This window comes from Chiloscyllium punctatum, chromosome 20 (assembly GCF_047496795.1).
Source record: "Chiloscyllium punctatum isolate Juve2018m chromosome 20, sChiPun1.3, whole genome shotgun sequence".
NCBI lineage: Eukaryota > Metazoa > Chordata > Chondrichthyes > Orectolobiformes > Hemiscylliidae > Chiloscyllium > Chiloscyllium punctatum.
In genome coordinates, this window is record NC_092758.1 from 86,452,448 (window position 1) to 86,480,267 (window position 27,820).

General features: G+C 43.4%; 1 protein-coding gene across 2 annotated transcripts in view; it reads right to left on the reverse strand.

The window, feature by feature from the left end:
* The window catches only part of LOC140492241 (slit homolog 3 protein-like), a 670,939-nt gene that overhangs the window by 193,778 nt on the left and 449,341 nt on the right, over positions 1–27,820 (reverse strand). Inside the window, exons 1-2 of one of the 2 annotated variants that reach the window (XM_072591157.1) lie at positions 15,493–15,709; positions 14,841–15,004 (exon numbers count right to left, since the gene is read on the reverse strand). In XM_072591157.1, coding sequence (XP_072447258.1) covers positions 14,841–15,004; positions 15,493–15,593 — 265 coding nt within the window. In that variant the 5' untranslated portion in view covers positions 15,594–15,709. Of the gene's footprint in view, positions 1–14,840; positions 15,005–15,492; positions 15,710–27,820 lie in introns of those variants that run through there. The other variant, XM_072591156.1, reaches the window with a different exon arrangement.

Below are 27,820 nucleotides of genomic sequence, written 5' to 3' on the forward strand. Positions count from 1 at the left end.
TTTCCAATAGGAAGGAGACCAGAACTGCATGCAATATTCCAACAGTGGCCTAACCAATGTCCTGTGCAGCCGCAACATGACCTCCCAACTCCTGTACTCAATACTCTGACTGATAAAAGAAAGCATACCAATCACCTTCTTCACTATCCTATCTACCTGCAACTCTACTTTCAAGGAGCTATGAACCTGTACTTCAAGGTCTCTTTGTTCAGCAACACTCTCGAGGACCTTACCATTAAGTGTGTAAGTCCTGCTAAGATTTGCTTTCCCAAAATGCAGCACCTCGTATTTACCTGAATTAAACTCCATCTGCCACTTCTCAGCCCATTAGCCCATCTGGTCCAGATCCTGTTGTAATCTGAAGTAACCTTTTTCGCTGTCCACTACACCTCCAATTTTGGTGTCATCTGCAAACTTACTAACTATACATCTTATGCTCACATCCAAATCATTAATGTAAATGACAAAAAATAGTGGACCTAGCACCGACCCTTGTGGCACCCCACTGGTCACAGGCCTCCAGTCTGAAAAACAACCCTCCACCACCACCACCCTCTGTCTTCTACCTTTGAGCCAGTTCTGTATCCAAATGGCTGGTTCTTCCTTTATTCCATGAGATCTAACCTGGCTCACCAGTCTCCCATGGGGAACCTTGTCGAACGCCTTTCTGAAGTCCATATAGATCACATCTACCGCTTTGCCCTCATCAATCCTGTTTGTTACTTCTTCAAAAACTCAATCAAGTTTGTGAGACATGATTTCCCATGCACAAAGCCATGTTGACTATTCCTAATCAGTCCTTGCCTTTCCAAATACATGTATATCCTGTCCTTCAGTATTCCTATCTCTCTCAACAACTAACCTCATCAATGGTTTGTTCATGATATTTGACCCATTCCAAAGCAATGGCCAATTTCAGTGAATCAGCAACTCATTCACCTTTTAGCTTTCTGCTCCTGCCTGAAAACAGAGACCCCCTCCCCAATCCCCTGACTGACCCTTCATCCATACTGGCTGTGATAGAATTCCCTTCAGGGTGTTCCTGATGTCCTCTTGTAACCTCTGGGAATGTGCAGTGCAAACTCCAGCAAGATAATTTACCGGAGTTAATGGCCCCTTACAGCTTCTGCCAGAGTTTTACACGGAGTCATAGAGTCATACAGCACAGAAACAGACCCATGCCGAACATAATCCCAAACTAAACTCGTCCCATCTGCTTGCTCCTGTCCCACCTCACTCTAAGTCTTTCTTATTCATGTACTTATCCAAATGTCTTTTCTACGTTGTAACTGTCCCCACATCCACCAATTCCTCAGGAAGTTCAAGAGAACCATTATGCAAAAAATTGCCCCTCATGTCTTTTTAAAATCTCACTGCTATCATCTAAGAAAAATGCCCCCGAGACTTCAAATCCCCCATCCTAGGGTAAAAAAAACACCGCTATTAACCCTATCTATACCCCTCACGATTTTATACACCTCTTATATAGCAGTTCTCAACCTCCTACACTCCATTGAAAAAGTCCCAGCCTATCCAGCCTCACTTTGTAACACAACCCATCCATACCCAGCAACATTCTTGTCAATCTCTTCTGAACCCTCCCCAGCTTAATACAATCCTTCTTAATCTTCCACTATAATGTGAACAGCCACTGCAGCCAATTTGCACTGTACCCAATAAAGTGAAATGGAATAAATAACTTCTTTTAGTGATGATGGTTGAGATTGGTCAGAACACCAAGAATTCTTCTCTATATAGCAGTCACAAAATGCTAAGTCTCTCCACACTTATTGCCAGCCCTGCTGAGTTTCTCTAGCATTTTCTGTTTGTTGTTTCAAAGTTATTATTTAAATAGTGATAGAGGAGTTTTGTTTTATATCTGCCAGAGACATAACCTTTAGTTTAATGTCTCCCATGTTGTGCAACACATCTTCAGTACTGCAATGAATTATCCAACTGGATTATGCATTCATAAAGGAGGTTGGTAGGTGGAATTCATGACCTTATGATGCCAAAACAAGTGAACCAAAGTCAACACTTAATAGATCCGCTACACTTTCATCAATGCCTATGTGCCTGGAGTTGGCAAATGAATTCCCTTAATGGAAGTGTGTTTCAATGGGCAAAGAACAAGTTTCAACTTTGATGCCCCCATTCAAACCCACTCAAATGAAAAATGGGAAACTCTATTCAGACAGCGGGATGAATGAACTCAGGATGTGTTTGATTCACTTTCAGAACTGGAATGAGCTTCTTGCAGAATATTATTCGCATCCACTAATCATTATGTTTCGTTTTGCCTAACTGCACATTAATTCATTGTCATGTTCTTCATGAACTATTACATCTGTGATGTGCTTCCATTGATCAAAAGCAGAGTTGACACTGGAAAGTTGGTAAGATTGCAGAGTGTTCATAAGAACATAAGAAACAAGAGCAGGAGTAGGCCATCTGGCTACACCTCATTGAACCTGCTCTGCCATTCAGTAAGATCATTGCTGATCTTTTCATGGACTCGGCCCCACTCACCCTCTTGCTCACCATAACCCTTCATTTCTTTCCAGTTCAAAAGTCTATCTTTGCCTTAAAAGCATTCAATGAGGTAGCCTCAACTGTTTCAATGGGCAGGGCATTCTGGATTCACAACCCTTCAGGGTAAAGAAGTTACTCCTCAACTCAGTCCTAAATCTCTCCCCCTTACTTGGAAGCTATACCCCCTTCATTTCTGCGTATATATCTTACTAGACCTGCATTGCTTCAACCTGATTCCTGATGAAGGGCTTTTGCCCGAAATGTCAATTTTCCTGCTCCTCAGATGTTGCCTGACCTGCTGTGCTTTGCAGCACCACTCTGATCTAAACTCTGCTTTCCAGCATCTGCAGTCCTCACTTTTGCTTACTCCAACCTGAAGACAACAACACAAATGTATCTCTTAGACCATGACATATCATATCCAACCCTGTCTTTTCATGTGTACAAGTTGAACCAAACTCTAAGATCTAAAAGGTTTTCGAATTTGGTCGTGAGATACCAAAAGTTGAGATCAAAAAAGTGGTCTTGCAACTCACTGACTTACTGACTCTAGTCCGTTCCCAAGATGTTTCTGGTTGTACTTGTGGTTTTGAGTAGAATACCCTATCTGAGGCAGTCAAGGGCTGGTTCGAATCAGTTTGCAGATTCATTCATAGTTCTATTAGAATATCTCTTACATTTTCACTAGGGATCTTAATACAAGGCAGCTGAGGACTGATTAGAATCAGGTCCCTTGACAGTGGATCATACACTGTCTCATTATCCATGAATTTTAGTTAAATGCAAGACAGCCACATCCTATTTACTGTTGTACTGTCTGGGGAAAAACCTCTTTGTCAGTGGGATTGGGTAGCTGGAATTAAAGGAACTATAAAAAGAAAGTCATTAGATCTAATTTGCCATCAAACACTGGCCCCCTGGATCTGATTGAGGCGTTTCCAATTTGTTGCTGCATTTGTTTCAGGCTACTGAGTTAAAGGACACAAATCATTTTCCTTTTGGACTCCTCTCCAAGCTGTGCCTTATCCTGCCTTCATTCTCTGACTCCCACATCTCTCCTTCATCATCACATGGCAACTGGTCTTCCCAGGCCCACAGCTGTGAACACAGCCCAGTCCATCACACAAACCAGCCTTATAGCCCAGTCCATCACACAAACCAGCCTTCCATCCATTGACTCCATCTACACTTCCTGCTATCTTGGGAAAGCAGCAAACATCATCAAAGACCCCTCCCACTCCGGTTCTACTCCCTTCCACCCTCTCCTGTCGGGTAGGAGATATAAAGTTTGAAAACATGTCTAGACAGATTCAAGAACCAGCTTCTTCCCCACTGTTATCAGACTTTTGAATGGACCTCTCAAGTTTTAATTCTGTTCTCTCTCTCCCTGCATCTTCTCTGTGGCTGTAACACTGCATTCTGTGCTCTGTCCTGCTACCCGATGCACTTTGTGTGAAACGATTTGCCTGTAGGGTACGCAAAACAACACTTTTCACTGTATCACAGTACATGTGACAACAATGAATCAAATCAAATCAAAATCTATTTCCCTTAAGGCCTTTCGAACACTCCCTTCCAACAACTCCCCTCGGTTGAGCATTGCTGCTCATGACAGGGGCAAAGTTAAAAATCACACAACACCAGGTTATAGTCCAACAGATTTATTTGGAAGCACTAGCTTTCGGAGCGCCGCTGCTTCGACAGGGGGCCCCACTAGTTACCTGATGAAGGGGCAGTGCTCTGAAAACTAGTGCTTCCAAATAAACCTGATGCACAATAACCTGGTGTTGTGTAATTTTTAACTTTCATCTGAGTCCAACACCAACACCTCCACATCACGATAGGGGCAGGCTGCTTGCCCCTCAGCACTATTCCTCAGTTCCATTGCCAGTGACAAAAGGGATCTGCAGTTCTACTTCCTGTCAGTAAGAGTTTAGCAGAGGTCTTATGGTATAGTGCTAGTGTCAATACCTGATCCACAAGACTAGGGTTCAAGTTCCACTCTCCCAAGGCATACTGTAACCTCTCTGATCAAGTTGATTTGGGAACTCTGGGTTTTCCCTTGCTCTCTGATAGACCTCACTTCCATTTAGTCAGTGGTTAGCACTGCTGCCTCACTGCACCAGAGGCCCGGGTTCGATTCCAGCCTCGGGGGACTGTCTGGGAGAAGTTTGCACATTCTCCCTGTGTCTGCATGGGTTTCCTTTGGGTGCTCTGGCTTCCTCCCACAGTCCAAAGATGTACAGGTTTGGTGGAATGGCCATGCTAAATTGCTCGTAGTGTCTAGGGTGTGTGGGTTAGGTGCATTAGTCAGTGGAAATGTAGGGGAATGGGTCTGGGTGGGATACTCTTTGAAGTGTTGATGTTGGGCCAAAAGGCCTGTTTCCACACCGTAGGGATTCTATGATAAGGTACTGCTGCAATGTACAGAGCTGCCAATCCTTTCATCATCAGTGACCCTCAGAGAACACTGCTGGTGAAACTATTTTCAATGACATTTGATTTGTATTTGCATTTACCTTCCTGTTAATTTCATATCCTTTGCCGTACTTTATTCTCACAACCTTTTTCGAATGTTAACATTCTTAAGGTGAACAGGTCCAGCACATTATGGGGCAGCTATGAGGTGGTGCTGCGGGCTATAGAGGCATAGTGTCATAGAGATGTACAGCACGAAAACAGACCATTTGGTCCAACCCATCCATGTGAACCAGATATCCTAACCTATCCTAGTCCCATTTGCCAGCACTGGGCCCATATCCCTCTAAACCCTTCCTATTCATATACCCATCCTGATGCCTTTTAAATGCTGTAATTGTACCAGCCTCCACCACTTCCTCTGGCAGCTCATTCTAGACACGCACCATACTTTGTGTGAAAAATGCCCCTTAGGTCCCTTTTAAATCTTTTCCCTGTCATCCTAAACCAATGCCCTCGAGGTCTGGATTCCCCCAACCCAGGGAAAAGACCTTGTGTACTTACCCTATCCATGCCCCTCATGATTTTATAAACTCCTCAGCCTCCAACACTTAAGTGAAGATTCAAGCCCCCCTCCCTCCGACAATTGAGGTAGGCCATATTCATCAGTTCTACTGGAGAGTGGCATTTACTTTGTGTTTGGCCCTCAGTCATTTCAATTCACTGAGCAACCACTTCTCCCAAAGTACGTGCAATAAAAAATGCCATCCTCTGCACCCATAGCGGTTATCATTCTCTAAGTATCAGCCAGCCATCCTGTGTTATGTAGGGGTAAATATGGGATGGGGGAGTAGGTCTGGGTGGGTTGCTCTTCGGAGGGTCTGTGTGGACTTGTTGAGCCAAATGACCTGTTTCCATATTGTAGGTAATCTAATCTAATCATCTTGCTGTCAAATTGTCTTTGGTAATCAAATAATTTCCCTTCTTTCCTTCTGAAGTGCCAGTTGTTAGTGATTGATGCTATAGGGACAGCAACCTGTGCCTTCCTGCAAGCATTAGACATATAGGCCTCCCATCCCCACCACTGCTCAATCTCCTAGCGATGGATCTACTGGTGTTATTGCTGGACTGGTAATCCATAGACCCAGACAATGTTCTGGGGGGAACTGGGGTCACATCCAGCCATGACAGATGGTAGAATTTGAATTCAATAAATAAAATCCTGGAATTAAAGGTCTAATGTTGGCTACAAATCCATTGTCAAGGGGAAAAACCCATCTGGTTCACTCATGGCCTGAGGGAGGGGAATTGCCATCCTTACCTGGTCTGGCCTCCATCTGATTCCAGACTCACAGCAATGTGATTGACTCTTAACTGCCCTCTGGGCAATTCGGGATGGGGAATAAATCCTGCCCCTCATCCCATGAATGAATGAATGTAAGAAAAAAAAATTTGAGCCCGCTCCTGGCTTTACCCATCTAAAACTCTCATCATAACTCCATTCCCTTAACTGTCAAAATCCATGTTAAATGCATCAATCTTATTCACTTCCAGTGACAGCTAGCTACACATTCTTTGGTAGAGAAACTTCTTTTGGATTTCTTAAACTTGTATTGTTTTGCCCACAAATCACTCTCTCTCTCTCTCTCCACTCTACCAAAACATGTCTTCAACCTAAAGGCCAACCACTAAACAACCTCTCAGACTTGTTTTTTCTTACTGTTTAAAAGGAACCTCACACCTCGCCACATCGATGCCAAGTGGTAAGTACAGGAACTTATATCAAAGTGTTGCACTCACATCGAGGAACTGGAAACCTACCACACTGCCGCAGCACACAATGATGTGTTCATACAGCGCAACCAAGGTGCCCACCAGAAGATGCGCTGTGGCTTGCTCAGACTGACTGAATAAGCAAGAATCGTCATGGCCAGTTGGTGTGTAGCATACGGAACTGTGCGAAATGTGATCCTCAGTCCATGGGTTTCCACAGAAACGAGTAAATAATGTAATGCCACAGCTACATTTTATCTTGTTTACAACGAGGAGACCAAAGCCAGATGGAAAGAATACAAATGAATGGCCTCGCGTCATCCACATTTGAAACACCGTTTCAGAAAAAAAAAAGTCGTAAGTAGGGCAGAAAACAGACAGTGATTAAAAATCCAATTACTTCCTCAATAATTGAAACAGGGCAAATCCAACATCATCTCAGGAATCTGTAATTATTTATCCTAATTGAAAGCACACTGCGGATATCCGACATGGACATGGCTCCAGCAAATTAATTGCTATTTTAGTACGGGTTTCAACAGTTTCAATTTGTGACTGAGTTTCGAGATGCATAGGGTATACGGAGATAAATTTACAGACAATGCCCTGATTTAATTACATTCTTTCTGTCACAAGATTTACTTCATAAAAAGTGTCTGCACAGATCCCCTGTGATATATGGATTAAAAAATGGTTTTAAATGAACCAGTTATCACAATTGCCATAAACTTGCTCTTGGAGACGTTATGGACAATGATATTCTGCTTCAAGGATTTGGGAGGTGGCGGGAAGACCAATATGAGGTCACATGACTCTCTTTCTTGTCTCCGTGGCTATAAAAGCTTGTGATCTATCTCAATTGATGATTGGATTTAGGAGAGAACACCACATTCTGTTTCCTGAACAGCTGAAGATTCTGTTCTCCAACTAGTTTCCTCTTCAAAACTTGGTAAATGTAAAGCGTCACTCAGACCCAAACTGTACAGTCACCATCCTCTATCCAGACCATAGGGTGCTCCCTCATTAATGAGAGAGAGAAATGACTGGTGGTGATTTCACCTGAGGGTCACCACGCCCCAGGCGAGGGGAGATATTGAGAAGAAGAGTCTTTCATGGTAACCCCAGCCAGTGCAGGAACTGAACCCATGGTGCTGGCATCACAAACTAGCTGTTCAGCAAAGTATCTTAGCACACACTGCAGCTTCCAGGCTGAACTACAGGAAAAGTCATCAGCATCACGTCACACCAACAAGATCACAAAGCAACGTGACAGTGTCTACTCTAAATCAATAGCGTCACTGGGACACTGCAGCATTGCATTCCAATGTTGTCGGTTTGGACGCAGACAGAAAATGTCTAGTCTTTTCCAAATCAACAAGATAAAAGATTAACCCCAAGGCATCCAATCCAAACCAGCAGTATCACTCTGAAACACAGCTAGTTCGTGCCAACAGTACCACAGTAACACTCTACGGTGTCTCATCCAAACCAACAAGATCACAGTCATTCTCGAAAGTACCCAGACCAAACAAACAGCAATGAAATGAAATGCAGCAGCATTCGGTCCTAACTAACTGTAAGACAGTGAAAGCGTACAGTGGCAAGTTTAATTCAACAGTAATGTGTTGAAATCTTACAGAGTCAAGTTCAAAATAGCAGTGTATGGCTAAAGAGTCTCGTACAATCCAGCAGTATCACAGTGACATCCTACAGAGCTGAGGTTAACAATTAAACCTGACAGCATCTAATCCAAAATAACAGTCTCTCAGTGGGGCAGGGGGCAAGGATGATGATGATGATGTAGTGGTACTGTCACTGAACTAGTTATCCCAAAAACAAGCGAATACTCTGGGGTCCTGGGTTCAAATTCCATCAAAGTGTGGGATGGAATCAATTTTTTTAAAAAGCATTGGCAGTCATGGAGGTTTGCAATCAGGAGGGATATGGGCCTGGGAGGACTCACCAGTGACCCCTGGCCACCTGTCACAATGCATCAACCCAGCAGCATCACAGTGAGACTTCAAAGCAACTGTTACAAATAAAAACTATCACACTAACACTGAGCAGGGTCAGGTTCACACCAACAATACCAGAATAAAACACTCCAGCTTCTGGACAACAGTCTCAATGTTAAACGTCTAAATGTCTCATTTAAATTTTTCTTTGCTGTGACACTCTGTAGCAATCACAGGAACACGTACTAAAATCCAGTCCAATCCAACAGTGAGGCCCAACAGCATCTGGTTTAACCAAACAGGATCACACTAAAACTCGACATTATCCCATCCAAAACAAAGATGTGACAGTGAAATCCCACAGCGCCTGGCATCAAGTACAAAATAACAGTATCACAGCAAACCTCTACAGCATTCTGTTCAAACTCACAGCATTGCAGTGACACTTTTTAAGTGCACACTTCCTATCACAGTGTATCTCTACACCCTATTGTCCACAACCAACAATCATACAGTGAAACCTGCAGAGTCCAATCTGAACCTCCATCATTAGAGTGAAACCTTGCAGCAACTATTCCAAACCAGTAGCGTCTCAGTAATAACTTACTGTATCATTGTAACAGTGTCATAATGAGAACCTACAGGATCTATTGAAAATCAACCGAATCAGAGTGAAAGTCAACAGCATCTTGTGATAAACAATATTATCACACGAAACACTAGTGTCAAGTCTGAATCAACACTATCACAGTAAAGCACTGCAGTGTGTAGAACAAATGAACTGTTTCACAGTAAAACTCTACAGTAACTTGTCCAAGCCAACATTATCGCAGTAAAACACTACAGTGTATAGAACAAACCAACAGTATCACAGTAAAACACTGCAGTGTATAGAACAAACCAACAGTATCATAGTAAAACACTACAGTGTATAGAACAAACCAACAGTATCATGGTAAAATACGAGAGTCCAAAGCAACAATATCACTATAGAATCTAATGTAAACCATTATTACCACAATGATACCTGATAGCATTTAATTCAAATGAGCAGTAACTGAGTTAAACTAGGAGAAATTGAGGACTGCAGATGCTGGAGATCAGAGTCGAGAGTGTGGTGCTGGAAAAGCACAGCAGGTCCGGCAGCATCCGAGGAGCAGCAGAATTGACGTTTCAGGCATAAGCCCTTCATCAGGAAAGAATTAAACTACACAACTTTGATCCAAGCTAACAGTAACACGGTGAAATCCTACACTGTCTAGTACAAATCCACAGTCTCACAGCGTAATCCTACATCTAGTCTTAACCAATAATATCACAGTGAGAACCTATAATAGCTAGCCCAAACCATGCCATTGTGAAACTCTGTTATGGCTAGTTAAACCTATAACAGCATAGTGAAGTTCTAGTGTCTGGTCCAAACCTACAATGTCACACTGGCACTCTCCACCTTTGACTTCAACACAAGAGCAGGTCAGTGAAACTTTACAGGGTCTAGGCCAGACCAACAGTACCACAACATCTAGCTTAAACCAGCAGCATCACAGTGAAATCCTCCAGTGTCTAATATCTCTGTAATACTCTACAGCATTTAGTCAAAACTGACAGCATTATAGTAAAATCCTCCAGTGTCTGGGCAAAATGAACAGTGTCACTGTGACACCTACAGCTTCTAGTTTTAACAAGCAGCACCACAGTGATTTTTTCCAACAGCTACTACAATGTCATCATGAAATAAACATAGAAAAACTCAGCAAGTCTGACACCATTCTTTGGAGAAAGACACAAGAGTTCTGCTCTGAAGAATCATCACACTGTACTCAAAATATTGACTTTGCTTCTCTCTTGACAAATGATTTGGAGATGCCAGTGTTGGACTGCGGTGTACAAAGTTAAAACACCAGGTTATAGTCCAAAAGGTTTATTTGGAAGCACTAGCTTTCAGAGCACTGCTCTTTCATCAGGTGGTTGTAGAGCATAAGATCATAAGACACAGAATTCATAGCAAATCTCTTGACAAATCGTGTCAGAACCCCTGAGTGTCTCCATTGTTCTCAGTGTTTGTTTTAGGTTTCGAGCATCTGCAGCATTTTGCCATCATTCGACTGTCATCATGAAACTCTACTGCATCCAATCAAACCAACAGTGACACCGTGTCACATCAAATCAACAATATCACTGTGACACTCTCCAACTTCAAGTCTAATCCAAAAGTAGCAGAGAGAAAGTCTACACAGCTGAGACTAAACCAACAGTGTCAAAATCAATCTTGGTTAAGCCAGCAACATTGCAATAAAATTCTACGACATTCCATCCAAACCAAAAGTATCACAGTGACAATCTCAAGTCTCAGCCAAATTAACACTATCACAGAGAAACTCTGCAGAAACTCTAGTCTAATCCAATAGGATCACAGTTAAACCCAAAAGCATGTAGTTCAAAACAACTGTAGCACAGTGAAATCGGACAGCATTTGGTACCAGCCAACAATATTGTAGTGAATCACAAGAGCAAACCAACCTGTTCACAACTACAGCTCACAGCTGTGTGTCCAGACCAACAATATCATTGTAGGGTTGCAGAGCATCTAGTTCAAACCGACAATATCATTGTGAAACCCCATCATGTCTCAGTGTCTCAGTGACAGCATCACAGTAACAGCATCACAGTAACACTCCACAGTGGTCCAAACCTACAGTGTCACAGAAAAACCCTACATCAACTAGTCCAAGTCAACTCTGTCACATCAACCTGTATAGTTCTTTCTAATAGTGTTAAGAGTGAAACTCCACAGCATTCTTGCTCCTGAATGTCCATGGCAAAAAGGGTGTGTCGCTGGAAAAGCACAGCCAGTCAGGCAGCATCTACGGAGCAGCAGAATTGACGTTTCTAGCATAAGCTCTTCATCAGGAGTCCTTATGAAGGGCTTATGTCTGAAACATCGATTCTCCTGTTCCTCTGATGCTGCCTGACCTGCTGTACTTTTCCAGCACCACACTCTTGACTCTGATCTCCAGCATCCGCAGTCCTCACTTTCTCCTCAAGCACACCTTCCAGAAGGAGTAGCAGGTTATTTTTACTTCTTTTAATTTAGTCCACTCTACTCACTGTTCACAGTGTAGATTCCTCTACATTGGCGATGCCAAACAGCGATTTGGCCACTGGTTTGTGGGAGACCTCAGCTCTGTCTGCAAGACTGGCCACAAACCTCCAGCTGCTTGCATCTTCTGTACACCAACTCGCTCGCACGCTAAGACTTCTAGACTTTGCCTGCCACAGTATTCCAGCAAAAGGCAACTTCAAGCTGGAGGAACAGCACCTCATTTTCGGCACAAGCACACTGCAGCCTTTAGGATTCAACAATGAGTTTAACAAATTCACAGCATGAACACAGTCCTCCATTATAACCCCCACCCCCACCCAGGGCCTTGGTTGCCTGGATCTACTCTCAGCAGAGATGATCTAATTTCCACTATACACACCTACTTTACATCTCAATCTCTCCTTTACTACCATTAGCACTCCAGTCATCTTTTGCTCTGGGTGTCCTCACATTAGTTCCACATGATCCTCCTTGACAGCAGCATAAGAAGCATCATTTTACATTTTACAGTTTCATATTAGATTCTAAATCATAACTGTGCTTCTCTCCCAACAGATCTGTTGAGTTTCTCCAGTTTTCTGCTTGAATCTCTGTGAAACTCCAAAAGCATCTCACTCAAAACAACAACGACATACAACAGCATCCTCACTGAACCCGTCATATCACAGGGAAACTCTACAATGTTGAGTCCAACACTATTCCGTCACGGTAAATTAACAGCTAGCCCCAGAATTATCCATGACTGCTCTTTGATTGTTGTAAGAATGATTAAAGACTAAACAGCAATCTAGGTTTGTTCAATACATCGCATCAGTTGTATCACACTTTGATCTTTTACTATAAATTCTGTGTCCTATGATCCTGCCCCACTGGCTACCTAGGAGAAAGTGAGGACTGCGGATGCTGGAGATCAGAGCTGAAAAATGTGTTGCTGGAAAAGCGCAGCAGGTCAGGCAGCATCCTGCTCCTTTGATGCTGCCTGACCTGCTGCACTTTTCCAGCAATACATTTTCACCACTGGCCACCTGACAAAGGAGCAGCGCTCTGAAAGCTTGTACTTCCAAATAAACCTGTTGGACTATAACCTGGTGCTGTGTGATTTTTAACAGTTGTAAGAATGTAACGGATTCACCAAACGCCTTTCGGGTCCTTCCTTGGTATAAATCACTTGTGTGACTTCACCTGTATGATTCTTTTAAATTCCTCAGGACAAACAGAGATGGAAAGTTGACGTGCAATTCGTTGCATTGCTTGCAATCAGTTAGCTGGACAGCTGGTTTGCAATACTTAGTGGTGCCAACAGTTTGGGTTCAATTTCTGCACCAGCTGGGACTATCACAAACAGTTCTCCTTCACAACCTCTCCCCTCACCATCAGTTGTCCCTCATGAATGAGAGAGTGGGGAACTATGGCAGCTTTAACCTTATCTTAACAGTCCAAAAGCAAAGGTAGTATTGGAACTGTGCTCATTTTGAACACATAGATGTGGATATGGCTTAACTGTGGTACCCTATGCCTCCCCACTCTACATCATTCCAACTTGTCCTTTTAGCCCTTCATATGAAGCCTTCATGCAAAATGATCAATTTACTAGCTGAGTGTGGTGACTTGTTTAAAATGAATCATTCTTAGGATCTATGCATCAGCAGAGAGACCAGCATTTACTACCCATCCCTCATTAACACACAACATAGCACTGATGCCTTTTTGAGGCAATGCAGTCAGTGGCTGGTAAACTGCATTTTCGGCGTTGTTAGGTAGGGCTTACAATGCAAGAATTATGACCAGCAACAAAGGCGACATTGTCCGAATGAGGTGTTCTGTGCCTTGAAGAGAAAAAGATGGCTGCCTTGGTGACCCAAATAGATTAAGATCCAGATCAAAACGGCTCAAAATCATTTCACAACAGGTTGTTACAGGCAGTACAGAACAAAACAGAGTATGGAGCTGAATCCAAATCCAGAAGTCTAGTCCTCTCAGAGAACATCTGCAACCACGTCAGAAGTCAACTCTGGGCTCTTTCCTTTGGACTGGTGATGGTGCAATAGGTTGATGCACTGGCTGTTAACCTGTGATCTGGGTTTGCACGCAGCCTGGCCTGACAAAATGTGACCCTCTGCTCACCGCAAACATCTCTCAGTCAAACTTACATTGCCTTGACCAAGATCCCAGAGGCATGACTGACAGATCACCAAATTACACCTTGCTTGGCATTAGAGAAACATTTTAAGAGAATTTAGGGAGGGGCAATAATGCCGACATCCCAAGAAAGAATAAAAAGATAAGGGGCACTCTTCTGTGTTTAGGGACTGTGGTGCATCTGTATAGCACCAGTGTCCTCTCCAACAAAAATGCTCCATTCTCTTCCATGGTGGCTCAGTGGTTTGCACTGCTGCCTCACAGCACTAGGGACCTGGGTTCGATCCCACCCTCGAGTGACTGTCTGTGTGGAGTTTGCACATTCTCCCCGTGTCTGCGTGTGTTTCCTCTGGATGCTCCGGTTTCCTCCCTCAATCCAAAGATGTGCAGGTTAGGGTGGGTTGGCCATGCTAAATTGCCCTGAGGTGTCCAGGGTCGTGTAAGTTAGGAGAGCTAGCCATGGAAACACAGGGTTACAGAGTAGGAGGGGTGTGATGCTCTTCAGGTCAGTGTGGACTCGATGGGCCGAATGATCTGCTTCCACATCGTAGGGATTCTAGAGATTGTAAATGTCTCTGACCACGAATGGTTGAATTGAAACTCCACAATATTTAGAGAGAAATTAAATCAATTTTACAGGTAATGCTGCTTTTGGATAAAATATATTTGATTAAATGAAATGTTTAGATTATGTCATTCTGAGTTATCCACCATAGAATGAATGGTGTTCACTGGGAAACATCTTAGAGTCCAAGTATAGAGAAAGGTCCTTCAGCCCATTAAGTCTGTGAAGGTCAGAAACATTCGAACCCCATTTTCCAACAATTTGCCCCTAATTTTGTATACATTGGATTCGCAAATGCATATCTGAAATCAGAAAAAAGAGTCTTCCTGCTCAGAATGAGGTTGGGATTACTTACCGCTGCAAGTAAACTCTTTCTTTGGAACATCAGCAACGTAGAGGCCTCTTAGGTGAATGGGACCAGCGCACTGGGCGTATTGACCAATAGGACGGCGTTGCCGCAGCCAATCTGAAAGCCAGGCCAAGTGGCAGTTACAGATCAAGTTATTGGAGTGAAACCGCCTGTGGGGGAGAGACGAAGAGAGCAGGTAAGGGAAAGTTAACAAACTGCTTACATGCACATTCACACAGACACACGCAGACACACTCACACAGACACAGACAGACACACACAGACCCCCCCCACACACACATACACACACAGCCCCACAAACACACAGACACAACACACACACATAGAAACACACAGACACACATACACAGACACACACATAGAAACACACACATATACACAGAAACACACACATACACACATAGAAACACACATACACATGCACACACTCATACGGATGCACATACAAAGACACACAGACATAGACACACATACACAAAGACACACACACACAGATACATTCACATAGACACAGACAGACAGACATACACACACACAAACACAATTTCAATAGTCTGAAGAATATTTTGTAGTACTTAGTCATGTCATTGTTTTTAATGCACCTTCCCACAATTAAGATCAACTAAGTAGGCATTACCCCAAACTGTGGAGGAGAATATTAAAGAACATGCAGAGCAACAGAGCAAATCGTTCCTCTTCATGGAGCACCCTGTGGAATAGATAAATCCCCTCACTCATTACTCAAAGGAGCAACTGAATTTCACCACTTTTTCGTCCGACAGAGAAAAAGAATATCCGATGGAAACGTCCTCTGGCAACAGGAAAATCCTTTTCCTTTTTCACTTTCACTCAGCGTGCGAGTGTGAAACACTCCACTCAGAAGGTTCGACCTTTCAGCTCTCCAGTCAGAGACGTCTTTCACTGGACGGTGGTTGGACGGCGGGAGGGGGAGAGGTTGATGAGAATGACTGAAGTCAAGTGGCTGTTGCCATGCCAACCCATAAACAGACGCATTTCCTTTGTAAAAACTGTCATTTGTCATTTACCTCTGCAGTCGCTCTCATTCACGTAAATGCTACTCTCCGCAACCACCTCCCCCCGCTTACCCTCACTTCTTTGTTTTACAGGCAATTTCGATATGCAATCAAAGATAAAATGTAATTCTCATCTTCACAGCTTCCTTACACCAGCCAAATTCATCATGCATTGATTACCTGGGGACTGAGACTCAAAGAAAATAACATTGGGTTGAAATAACCTATTCAGAAAACCAGTTGGTTCAGCCAGGGATAAGATAATCCAACTTTGGAGCGTGCCCCTGCGACTGCGCTTAATTTTATTTCTCGTACATCGTTTTTAATGTTAGTTTCTCACACTGCTCACCCACCAGTCTGCCTGCCACAATGCCTCCCGCTTGCGAGGATGTTTCACAACTCTTCCTCACATCAGCAAAGAAAATCGAAAGAATTTCACTTTCCAGTCACATCTTCACTTAGAAGATTGCAACGAGAACTTTTCCTTCCTCCCACACTGTCCCCAGCATTTTGTGTGCTCTTGAATGCCTTTCTCCTCTTTGCTGGACGCACCGCACCCGAGTGGGCAATATCCAAACAAGGGGTTGGCAGCAAACAAGGTGAGGCACATTCTCCCCACCCTCGATCCATAGACAAACAAGTTCCACAGAAAGCTGCAGACTTTGTGTCATTAGGCATCTTCTAGGCTGCGATAGACAAGAGTTTCAATCAGGGTGGGGATGCGGTGGGGTAAAGTTAGGAAAGTGGAGTTGAGGATGATCAGATCAGCCACAAGCCCATTGAATGGCAGAGCAATCTCGACGGGCTGAACGGCCTAAATTCTGCTCCTTTGTCTTGCGATCCCGTTGCATTCACTTCAACAGTTGAGAGCAACAGCATTGGGCTTCCTTCCTTCTTCCACTTAATTCAGGGGACTGAGGCTGATTTGTATGAATTCACTTCAATTTCAGTGCAACACTGACCCCCTGTTCAACTGCAAGCTCACGTCAACAAGACTTTGGTCGACCATCCATATTTTGTACAGACACCTGCCGACCAAATGTTTGAACATAGAACATTATAGCGCAGTACAGGCCCTTCGGCCCTTGATGTTGCGCCAACCTGAAACCCATCTAACCTACACTATTCCATATACATCCATATGCTTGTCCAATGATGACTTAAGTGTACTTAAAGTTGGCAAATCTACTACCATTACAGGCAAAGCATTCCATACCTTCACTACTCTCTGAGTTTGGTCTCCAATGTCAATGTATCTCAATGTGGCCTGATCCCATATTTTGCTTGGTGAATGACCCCCATAGAGGGTCTTGAGACACTTTCTGTAGTACTATCAAAATGTTTGTCGCTGTTGTTGTGTGTGCTTGAAGTTGGAAGGCAGCTGTGAAAAACCTCCTGCTTTCTGCCAGTTCCCTGCTCTAGCTGTCCTGCGATGTATCAGTGAGCCAGCAGAGCATCATGGGAGAGATGGAGGCATGAAGGGCCTTTTTTGGTCATGACAGACACATCTTGTTGTCGGCATGGATTGTATCTGTTGATCGGTCTTCAACTCCAAGTTAAAAACACAGCAGGCAATTTGGCAAAACTCAATTGTGGGATTTGCAGCAAGTGGTTGTAAATTCACCACGGGAACAGGTTAGAAGCTGTGTAGATATGAAGTCCAGAATTGCTCGATACTTCTAAACTCAAGGTAGAGTCAGGAATCATCGCTCCTCTTTGAAAATGATACATTACAAAGGGTACACGCTGTACAGCATGGAAACAGACCCCTCGGTCCAATCATGCTGAACATAATCCCAAACTAAACTAGTCTCACCTGGCTACTCCTGGCCCATATCCCTCCAACCCTTTCCTATTCATGTACCTAACCAAATGTCTTTTAAATGTTGTAACTGTACCTGCATCCACCACTTCCCCAGGATGTTCATTCCACACACGAATCACTCTCTGTGTAAAGAAATGGCCCTCACATCTCTTTCAAATTTTTCTCTTCTCACCTTGTCCCCTAGTCTTGAAATCCTCCACCCCAGGGAAAAGACATCTGCCATTCACCTTATCTATACACCTCATGATTTTATAAACCTCTGTAAGGTCACCTCTTGACCTCCCACACACCAGTGAAATAAGTCCCAGACTCTCCTTATAATTCAAACCCTCCATTCCCCCCAACATCCTGGTAAATCTGTTTTGAACCCTCTTGAAACTAATAATATCCTTCCTATAACTGGGTGATCAGAATTGTACACAGTACTCCAGAACAAGTCTCACCAATGTCTTATACAACCTCAACGTAACGTCTCAATTCTTGTATTCAAAGGTCTGAGCAATGAAGGCAAGCACGCTAAATGCTGTCTTAACCAACCTATCTATATGCGATGCAAACTTCAGAGAATTATGTACCTGAACCCCGAGGTCTCTCTGTTCTACAACACTACCCAAGGCTCTACTTTTAGTTGTATACAGGTAATCGGAGATCAGATTGGATGGGATATTAGCAGAGCGAAGGGAGATCTCTATCCCATCATCTCAAGTGTTAAATACATTGAATTGATGAAGCCACAACATAATTTTTTTTGTGGGACATAATTGGTCATGTCATGCTAACCTGGAGAATCTATTATTCTTTTTCTGTCAGCTGTTTCTCAGTTAAACTCATAGTTATTTTCAACTATTCTGATCAAACACATTATGACAGACCTCAATGGCAGGAAGGTTTTGAAATCAATAAGTTGCTTGTAATTCTATAAGCTTCAAGTTTAACTACATGAGAGACTTTGCAAACTCCATACATAACCCTCCAATTCAACTCTTCACAAAATTCAAACAGGCTCATTAACCTTTTACAAATCGATTCTAGCTTTTTCGATTCAGCTAAAGAATTTCAAGGTGTTCCATCGCTCCATCTTTAATTATGGATTCTAGCAATTTCCCAAACAACAGACGTGAGTCTAAATCATTTATAATTCCCTGGGTTTCTCTCTCTCACTCACTTTTCTTAAGTAGCAAAAGAAAGGAATAATTCCTGAATGATGATAAATTAGGAATGACGTGGGGGTGCTGGTCCTGGACTGGTGTGGACAAAGTTAAAAATCACACAACACCAGGTTATAGTCCAACAGGTTTGTTTGGAAGCACTAGCTTTCGGAGCGTTGCTCCTTCATCAGGTAGCTGATAAGTTTGGAACATTATCTTTGGGATATCTGTAATGCCTTTAGCTCCTCTCTTTATCATCAGAGAATAGAAGCCATTTCACTCGAGGCGCGTGCCACTCTTTGGTGACATTAGCTTTCAATTATGATGAGATCCTGTCTCTGATTCAATGTTACTTTTATTGGGAGGTCATCCAACTCCATTTACAATAAATGATCTATCTTACAACAGCATGCAGGTCCATTATTGGCAAGAGTGGGGCTCTGAATAACTGGGTTTTGAGCTTTATCGGACTTCTTATCAAGTGGGACTCATTGCAGCACACATTTGTCCAAAGATTTCAGTTCAGAAATCAACATGGTTTAATCAGTTTGCATGGTTAAAAACTTGAATTGTTCAGTTTCATTCTAGAATTGTGGATGCCCCAGTCAAGGACAACAGTTATTATCCATTCCTAGTTTCCCTCAACGTGATGGTAATAAATCTTGTACAGGATCTGATCCAGTCATGTTGTAAATAGTACTCCCACAGTTATGCATTGTTTATGTTTCATGTTTTGTAGTATGAATTTTTGTTTTAGAAACCAAAATTTAACAACAGAAAATGGGATACAGCACCTTGAAGTATAGTTCACTTGAATGGTTGAATTCATAAATCTATAAGAGGTTAACAGCTTGTCAGATAAAGTAATGAAAATGCTGCTTTTTAGTGACTGTCAGAGGCTACCTATGTTTGTTTAATGGAATCAGAATAGATGAAGATTTAAAAAATAGCGGGTGGGCTTATTTAGTTCGACACTTGGTGTCTGCAAAGTTTGCAGTATTGAAAGTCCAGAGGAATTCAGGGCTAAGTCAACTTAAAGGCATTCCGTAAACCTTCAAGTGGGTGGCATGGTGGCTTAGTGGTTAGCACTGCTGCCTCACAGCACCAGGGACCTGGGTTCAATTCCCGCCTCGGGCGACTGTCAGTGTGGAGTTTGCACATTCTCCCTGGGTTTCGTCTGAGTGCTCTGGTTTCCTCCCACAATCCAAAAGATGTGCAGGTCAGATGAATTGGGTCATGCTAAATTGCCCAAAATGTTGGGTGCATTAGTCAGGGGTAAATATAGGGTAAGGGGAATGGGTCTGGGTGGGTTACTCTTCAGAAAGTCAGTGCGGACTTATTGGTCCGAAGGGCCTGTTTCCATATTGTAGGGAATCTACTCTAAAGTTCAGAGTAGTGTGTTTGCTGGGGGAGGCTGTTGAAGGGTGAGGGAGTGTTGATGTAGTTGAAGTGGAACTAGACTTCGGGTGTTGCTGCCGGAAGATTTGCTGACCCACAGTGGAAGACTTAGCAGGAGTTACAGTGACCAGGGGTTCTGCTGTTGGAAAAAGGAAAAAAAGCATCCCTCAAGGCAACTGGCAATTCATCACAGCTGAGGATGAGTTGAAGAAAGCACATAAGCAGCATTTACTTGGTACAGCTGAGGAGCATCAGGACTTAGTGCAATTCAGCTGAATCGAGCAGGTTTGCTGAAAGCAGCAATTGCGACAACAGTTGGATGTGTGGGAGCAGCATCAGGAACCTTGGGGAAACATATTACGGGAGAGGATTGAACTCTCAAGATGGACGCACACGTTTGAGGCTTTGATGACATTCCAAGGCCAAATCTTCAAAAGTGAAGAAATGGAACTCATTATAAAACAGAGTTTCAATGAGAACCAAAAATACTGTGGATGCTGTCAATCAGAAACAAGAACAGAAATTGCTGGAAAAGCTCAGCAGGTCTGGCAGCATCTATGGAGAGAAATCAGTGTTAACATTTTTGGTTGAGTGACCCTTCCTCAGAATAGAGTTTGAATAAGATTTGCTGACCCACAGAATCGGTCAAATCTGTGTGGGATCTGCCTTGGTAATTTCAACTTTCAAGTGTAGTCCGTGAGGTGACCAATCACAAGTTTTCTGCTGACTCAAATTTACCTGATACTCACCCTGAATGTCACGCATATGGTTTAGAATCATTACCTTTCCTGTTCAGAACATCTCATGTTCAAACTTGTATAATGAAGTTTTTTTCAGGATTTCCATTCAACCCTGGAAATCTGCCAATAATTGCTGTATCCTTCCATGTATTCTAACTTTTGAAAGCTTATAGTCCAGCAAGACTGATTTAACAAAAAGCCATTTTATCTAGTATTCTCTTAATTGGATCATAACACATTGCTGTAAGGCAGCAATTTCCAGATTTCATTCCCGTGATTATGAAGGAGCAATTATATTTGCCTAAGTCATCAATAGGTGGTGGTACATCAATACAGATGACAGTCTTCAAATGCATTCTCTCACTGTGTCTTTCTGCATGTGAAGATTTTCCAAAGTTCCGTCATGGAAAGTTTCTTTTTTTTAAAAAATTCATTTACAGGATGAGGTCCTCACTGGTTAGATAGTGTTTGATGTCCAAGAGTCAACCTCATCTCTATGGGTCTGGAATCCCATGAAGGACAGACCAGGGAAGGATGGTACTTTACTTCTCTCAAGGACATCAGTGAACCAGATGGGTTTTCCCAACAATTGACAATGGATCCATGGCCATCATTAGACTCTGCGTTCCAGATTCTCTTCAAACTGAATTTGTATTGAATTAGTTTGAACCTGGGTCCCCAGAACATTATCTGGATCTCTGGATTAACAGTCCAGTGATAATACCATTAAGCCATGACTCCCCCCACCCCCCAACTTCTGCAGTGCTTTCTGTAGACATTACACATCCATGATACACTGGTGATGGCAAGTAGGATATTTATATTGGTAAATAAATTAATAAAAATAGAAAGTGCCGGAGAAACTCAGCAAGTCTGTCAGCATTGTGGAGAGAAAAAGACAGAGTTAATGTCTCGAGTCTGAAGCAACTTTTTCAGAACAGTCTGCTTTGTGCTCGATGTATTCAGAAGAAATTGATTCTTGTATTTAAAACATCTACACCGTCTCAAGTAATTTTAAATTTTTTTATGGGCAGAACCACATCAAAACTAAAAATACGAGGATATATTTCAAATAAGGTACAATATATATCCATATTGTTCCAATGCAAGATATCTGGATTATCTTGGAAAAAGTCCTTCTTATTCTATCAGGCCAACCTGCTTCAGAAACGTTTTGTTTTCAAGTTGCCAGAGTTGCTTTCATGTACACTGCCTGAAATACAGCTGATGGAAAGTTAGTTGTACCTGCAAATCAAGAGAAGCCTTTTGTTACACTTCACTTTCAGTACAGCAGTTTATTTGTACATGTTATGGGCTCATTTAGAAGGCTGGACAAAGAGGAAATATTGCGCTGAAATGAATGTTGTCAGCATTTTGGAATTATGGAAGTGTTAAGCTTTGATTTTTGCTACGGGTCGTTCTGCTATAACATGCATTTTGTCAGCGCGAATTGGCTATAATGCGATTGATGAATTATAGACGTTGTTTGGATAACATGAGCTTTCTATTGAATGGATATAATGATTTTCTATAGCATGAGGTGACACAGGAACACAACTGTTGCGTTTTAGCAGAACGACCTGCATTTTAGTGAAGTTTGAAAGGGGGAGATGCAATAAGACCTGGGTGTCCTCGTATACCAGTAACTAAAGGTAATTCAGGCATAGCACACAAATGGTACATTGGTCGTTTCGCGAGAGGATTCGAGTACATAAGCAGGGATGTCTTGCTGCAAAAGTACAGGACAGCAGCGAGACTAACACCTGGAGTAATGTGTGTAGCTTTGGTCTCCTTAACTGAAGGAGATCTTTCTGGTTATGGGAGCGCATTGAAGATTTACCAGACTGACTCCTAGATGGCCGGACTGATATACGAAGACGGACTGGTTGGTTAGAATCACAGAATCCCTACAGTGCAGAAGCAGGTCATTCAGCCCATTGAGTCCACACCAACCCACTGAATCTTGCTTGCCTCACAACTTAAGTACGGACAAATCCCAAGCTGACAGTGAAGACAAGAATGTCAGTTTACAATGCCTCATCATAAGCACACTGCTGTATAGCAGTGAAACGTGGACTACTTGTGCCAGACAGGAGAGATGACCGAACACCTTCCACTTCAGGAGTATCCACCGTATCCTGGCAAGACAGAGTGTCCAACGCAGCGGGCCTATCTTGCGCTGACCTTCCCGGCATGTACACGCTGCTCAGGCAGCGGAGACTGCACTGGATGGGTCACGTCCACCGCGTGGAGGATGGCCATATCCCAAAGGATATTCTCTGTGAGATCTCGCATCCGGGAAGAGACCCACTGGATGCCCTCAGCTGCGCTTCAAGGATGTCTGATTGAGGGACATGAAGATGCTTGATATCATTACGGAATCCTGGGAACGGCTTGCAGCTGACTGCACGAGATGGAGCAGCACCCTGAACCAACACCTCCACACAGGGGAAAAGAAGCTGAGGAGCACTGCAGCAGATAAGGGGGCACCAAGGAAGGAGGGCAGCAGCTCGAGCAGATCAACAACCAAATACAGATGTGACCTCTGTGACAGGGACTGTCACTTCAGCATTAGTCTCTTCAGTCACAAGTGACGTCGCTTCAGGGAAGCAGCAAGTTAGAAAAATGAGGATGCAACCCATGGTCATCCAAGACTAAAAGGGGTCTCATTTCACAACCCACCAAAGAACACCCCACCTGGACCCTCCCCACTCCCCCATACCTGCATTTCCCATGGATAATCCACCCTAACCTGCACATCTTTGGACTGTGGCAGGAAACCGGAGCATTCGGAGGAAACCCACACAGAGAATGAACAAACTCCACACAGCCTGAGGGTGGAATTCAACCCGGGTCCCTTGCCCTGTGAGGCAGTGGTGCTAACCACCGAGCCACCGTGCTGTGGTCAGGGACCATATTCACTGGGAGTTTAGGAGAATGAAGGGGGATTTCACAGAAATCTATAAAATTCTAACAGGGCTGGACAGGGTGAATGGAGGAAGGATGCTCTCAATGACCAGGGAGTCCAGAACCAGGGGGGTCATTTTCAATGGACATGGGTACAGCCACTCAAGATTGAGAGAAGGAGAAATGTCTTCACCCATTGAATGGGTAACCTGTGGATTTCTCTGTCCCAGAAAGCAATTGAAGCCAAAACATTGAATGTTTTCATGAAGGAGTTAAATACAGTTTCTTGGGCTAAAGGAATCTAAGGGTATGGGGTGTAATTGGGAAGACAGTATGGAATTGGTTGATCAGCTAAGATCAAATTGAATGGAGAATCAGGCTTGAAGGGCCGAATGTACGACTCCTTCTCCTATTTTCTGTTTAATGGGGAGGTATAGAGGGAACAAGGCAGAGGGAGATTGTCGGATTTGCATGAGGAGATTTCAGGTTGGCATTGTATCACAATGATTAAGTTCAGATTGCAACAGTCGGAATAAAGAGACCTTGGAGTGCAGGTTCCTAGTTCCTTGGAAGTAGGTAGTGAAGAAGGCGTTTGGTATACTTGCCTTTATTGGTCAGAGTATTGAGTACAGGAGTTGGAATATTGCATTCCATTCTGATCCCTCTGCAAGAGGAATGGTGTGAAACTTGAAAGGGTTCAGAAAAGATTTACAAGGATGTTTCCAGGGTTGGAGTGTTTGAGCTACAGGGAGAGGCTGAACAGGCTAGGGCTGTTTCCCTGGAGTGTCAGAGGCTGAGGGGTGACCTGATAGAGGTTTATAAAATCATGAGGGGCATGAATAGGGTAAATAGACAAGGACTTTTTCCTGGGGTGGGGGAGTCCAAAAGTAGAGGGCATAGGTTTAAGGTGAGAGGGGAAAGATTTAAAAGGGACCTAAGGGATAACTTTATCATGCGGGGGTGGGGGGGGGGAGGGGGTTGGAGGGTGGCGTGTATGGAATGAACTGTCAGAGGAGGTGATGGAGGTTGGTACAATTACAACATTTGAAAGGCATCTGGATGGGTTTATGAATAGGAAGGGTTTGGAAGGATATGGGCCAGGTGCTGGCAAATGGATCAATTTAGACTAATTTAGGATATCTGGTCGCCATGGACAAGTTGGACCGAAGGGTCTGTTTCCATGCTGTACATCTCTAAGACTGTAAGGAACTGAAGTTCAATTTGGATGGTGAGGGGTTACTGAGTGGACACACCCTGACCCTCACAGCCCATAAGCAGTGCTGGAAAGACACCTTTTAGCTGATTCCAACAGCTCTAGGTATCCCAGCAGGCTATGTGCAGTGCCACCAAAGGGTCGCTACAAGTGGTTGGAAGTGTACTAGGGAAAACATAATCAACGATACAGACTGCTGACTGGACCAACTGAACCCTATTGCCATGTAAAGGAGCTGCGTTAACATTAGCAGATAGAGCTGTTCAAATACAATGTTAATTGAGAGTAATTAATAAACCGGAGTTCTGCTGATTTTAACCCAGTCATTTTCCACATGAATGGAATTAGAAATCTCTATTAGCTCCTCTGGCTAATTTATCAATTAAACAATAGCATTCACAATGCAAAACCATAACAAGGCCAAAGTTACAGGGATGTTAAAATAACTGGTTTTGCGTGCCAGTAATGGTTCCTGTAACCCTGTATAGCTAACTGCACACAGTCCCACTAATTTGTGGAATTTTAAGTAAGGAGTCACTTGTTTATTAAGTTAAAAGAGAGGAATAGGGAGGTACGGTGGCTCAGTGGTTAGCACTGTTGCCACACGGCGCCAGAGACTTGGATTCACTTCCACTCTCTGGGTGACTGTCTGTGTGGAGTTGCACATTCTCCTCCGTGTCTGCATGGGTTTCTGATGAGTGTTCTGGTTTCCTCTCCAAATCCAAATAAGTGCAGGTTAGGTGGATTGGCCATGGGAAATGCAGGGTAAGCGGGGGTGACTCTGGATGGGATGCCCTTCGGAGGGTCAGTGTGGAATTCTTGGGCTGAATGGCCTGTTTCCACACTGCAGAGATTCTTAAGGATAATGACTATCATTGGCAACCACACCGACAAAGCAACGCAGCTCAGTAATGTCACCGGTAAATGGAATCAAAGGAGGGATGGTATTGATGAATACAGGCACTCTTCCAGTTCAGGCATTGATAGTTTTGATTCTATCACAAACTCTGCTCTGCCCAACACAGTGTTCAGTCACACTGAATCACTGAGACCAGTGAAGGAGGGAATGCAGAAGCACGAAAGATCATACAAAGTCAAGTCATTCAGCGGAGGGCAGAGAGTGGTGACTTCACTGAGAGCCATTACGAGTTGGCATTGAATTAAATCTCCAGCAAGCTCCTTTCTTCGGCAGAGGTCACCACTTTGTACTGAACACGTTCGGAGAATTCAATTCTGAAATGGCCCACTCTAATCCCCTTATACGATTTCCTTCCTTTCCACATTTAATTACAGAAAGGAGATTAGTCAGCTCCATTCCCTCGAGAGCCCAGACGTTAAACAACCTCTGAAATTTAAAAAAAAACACAGAGGGAAGAAAGGGTTTTTGCTGACCTGCCCAGAGGCAATCGATAGCAACTAGAAGCAGATCGATAGCAAACAGCCAGCAGATTGTAGAGTGGCAATAAAACTTCTACCTAATCAGGTAAATTAGGCTGCACTAACATTAATGTTTTTAAAGCCAAGGACAAAGCTGAGCAGCCTGTGAATCGTCACTGTTCTTTCATCTCACTTGACATTTCTATCTTATTTATTGCCAATGCACATTTTTCGTTTTGCCAAGTGTAATACGTTCAAATCCCACTCCTCTCAACCAAGAGGGTCTTGTCCAATAACTCTCTGTCGATCGGCCATTTAATGGAGAAACAGGTCATTCAGCCCCTTCAATCTGCTCGTGGAATCCACAGGGTGGAAGCAGGCCCATTGAGTCCACACCGGCCATCCAAAAAGCATCCCACACAGAACCCACCCCCGCCTTCCCATCCCTGTAACCCTGCATTTCCTGTGGCTAATCTACCTATCTTGCACATCCCTGGACACTGTCAGCAATTTAGCATGACCAATCTACCTAACCTGCACGTGTTTGGACTGTGGGAGGATGAGATTAGATTTGATTATCTACAGTTTGGAAACAGGCCATTTGGCCCAACAAGTCAACACCAACCCTCTAAAGAGTAACCTACCCAGACCCATTCCCCTACCCGACATTTACCCCTGACTAATGCACCTAACACTATGGGCAATTTAGCATGGCCTATTCACCTGACCTGCACATCTTTGGACTGTGGGAGGAAAGAAGTGCACCTGAAGGAAACCAATACAGACACAGGGAGAATGTGCAAACTCCACACCAATGTTCTGCTTTTGTTTTGGCAACTGGTCCGACACCATTTACTAAATGATTCTTCAAAAACTGGCATGTTTTTGGCAGGTTGATTACATGTTGATCCATCCCATCCCTGTAACCCTGCATCTCCCGTGGTTAATCCACCTAGCCTGCACATCCCTGGACACTATGGGCCATTTAGCATGGCCAAACATAGTTGGACTGTGAGAGGAAACCCACATAGGCACAGGGATAATGTGCAAACTCCACACAGACAGTCACCTGAGGGTGGAATCAAACCCAGGTCTTTGGTGCTGTGAGGTAGCAGTGCTAACCACTGAGTCACTCCATTAAAACTCCCCGTAAATTCTACCATGGCTAATTTGTAGCTGTATTTGCCTGTCTTTGCTTCATGTCCTTTGGCACCTTTACAAAACAATATATTGATGTGTTGCATGCAAGATTCACATTTAGAGGCCAGCTGAGAATAGTCCTTATCCAGTTTTACACCCACTTTTTATTTTGAATTATTCAAA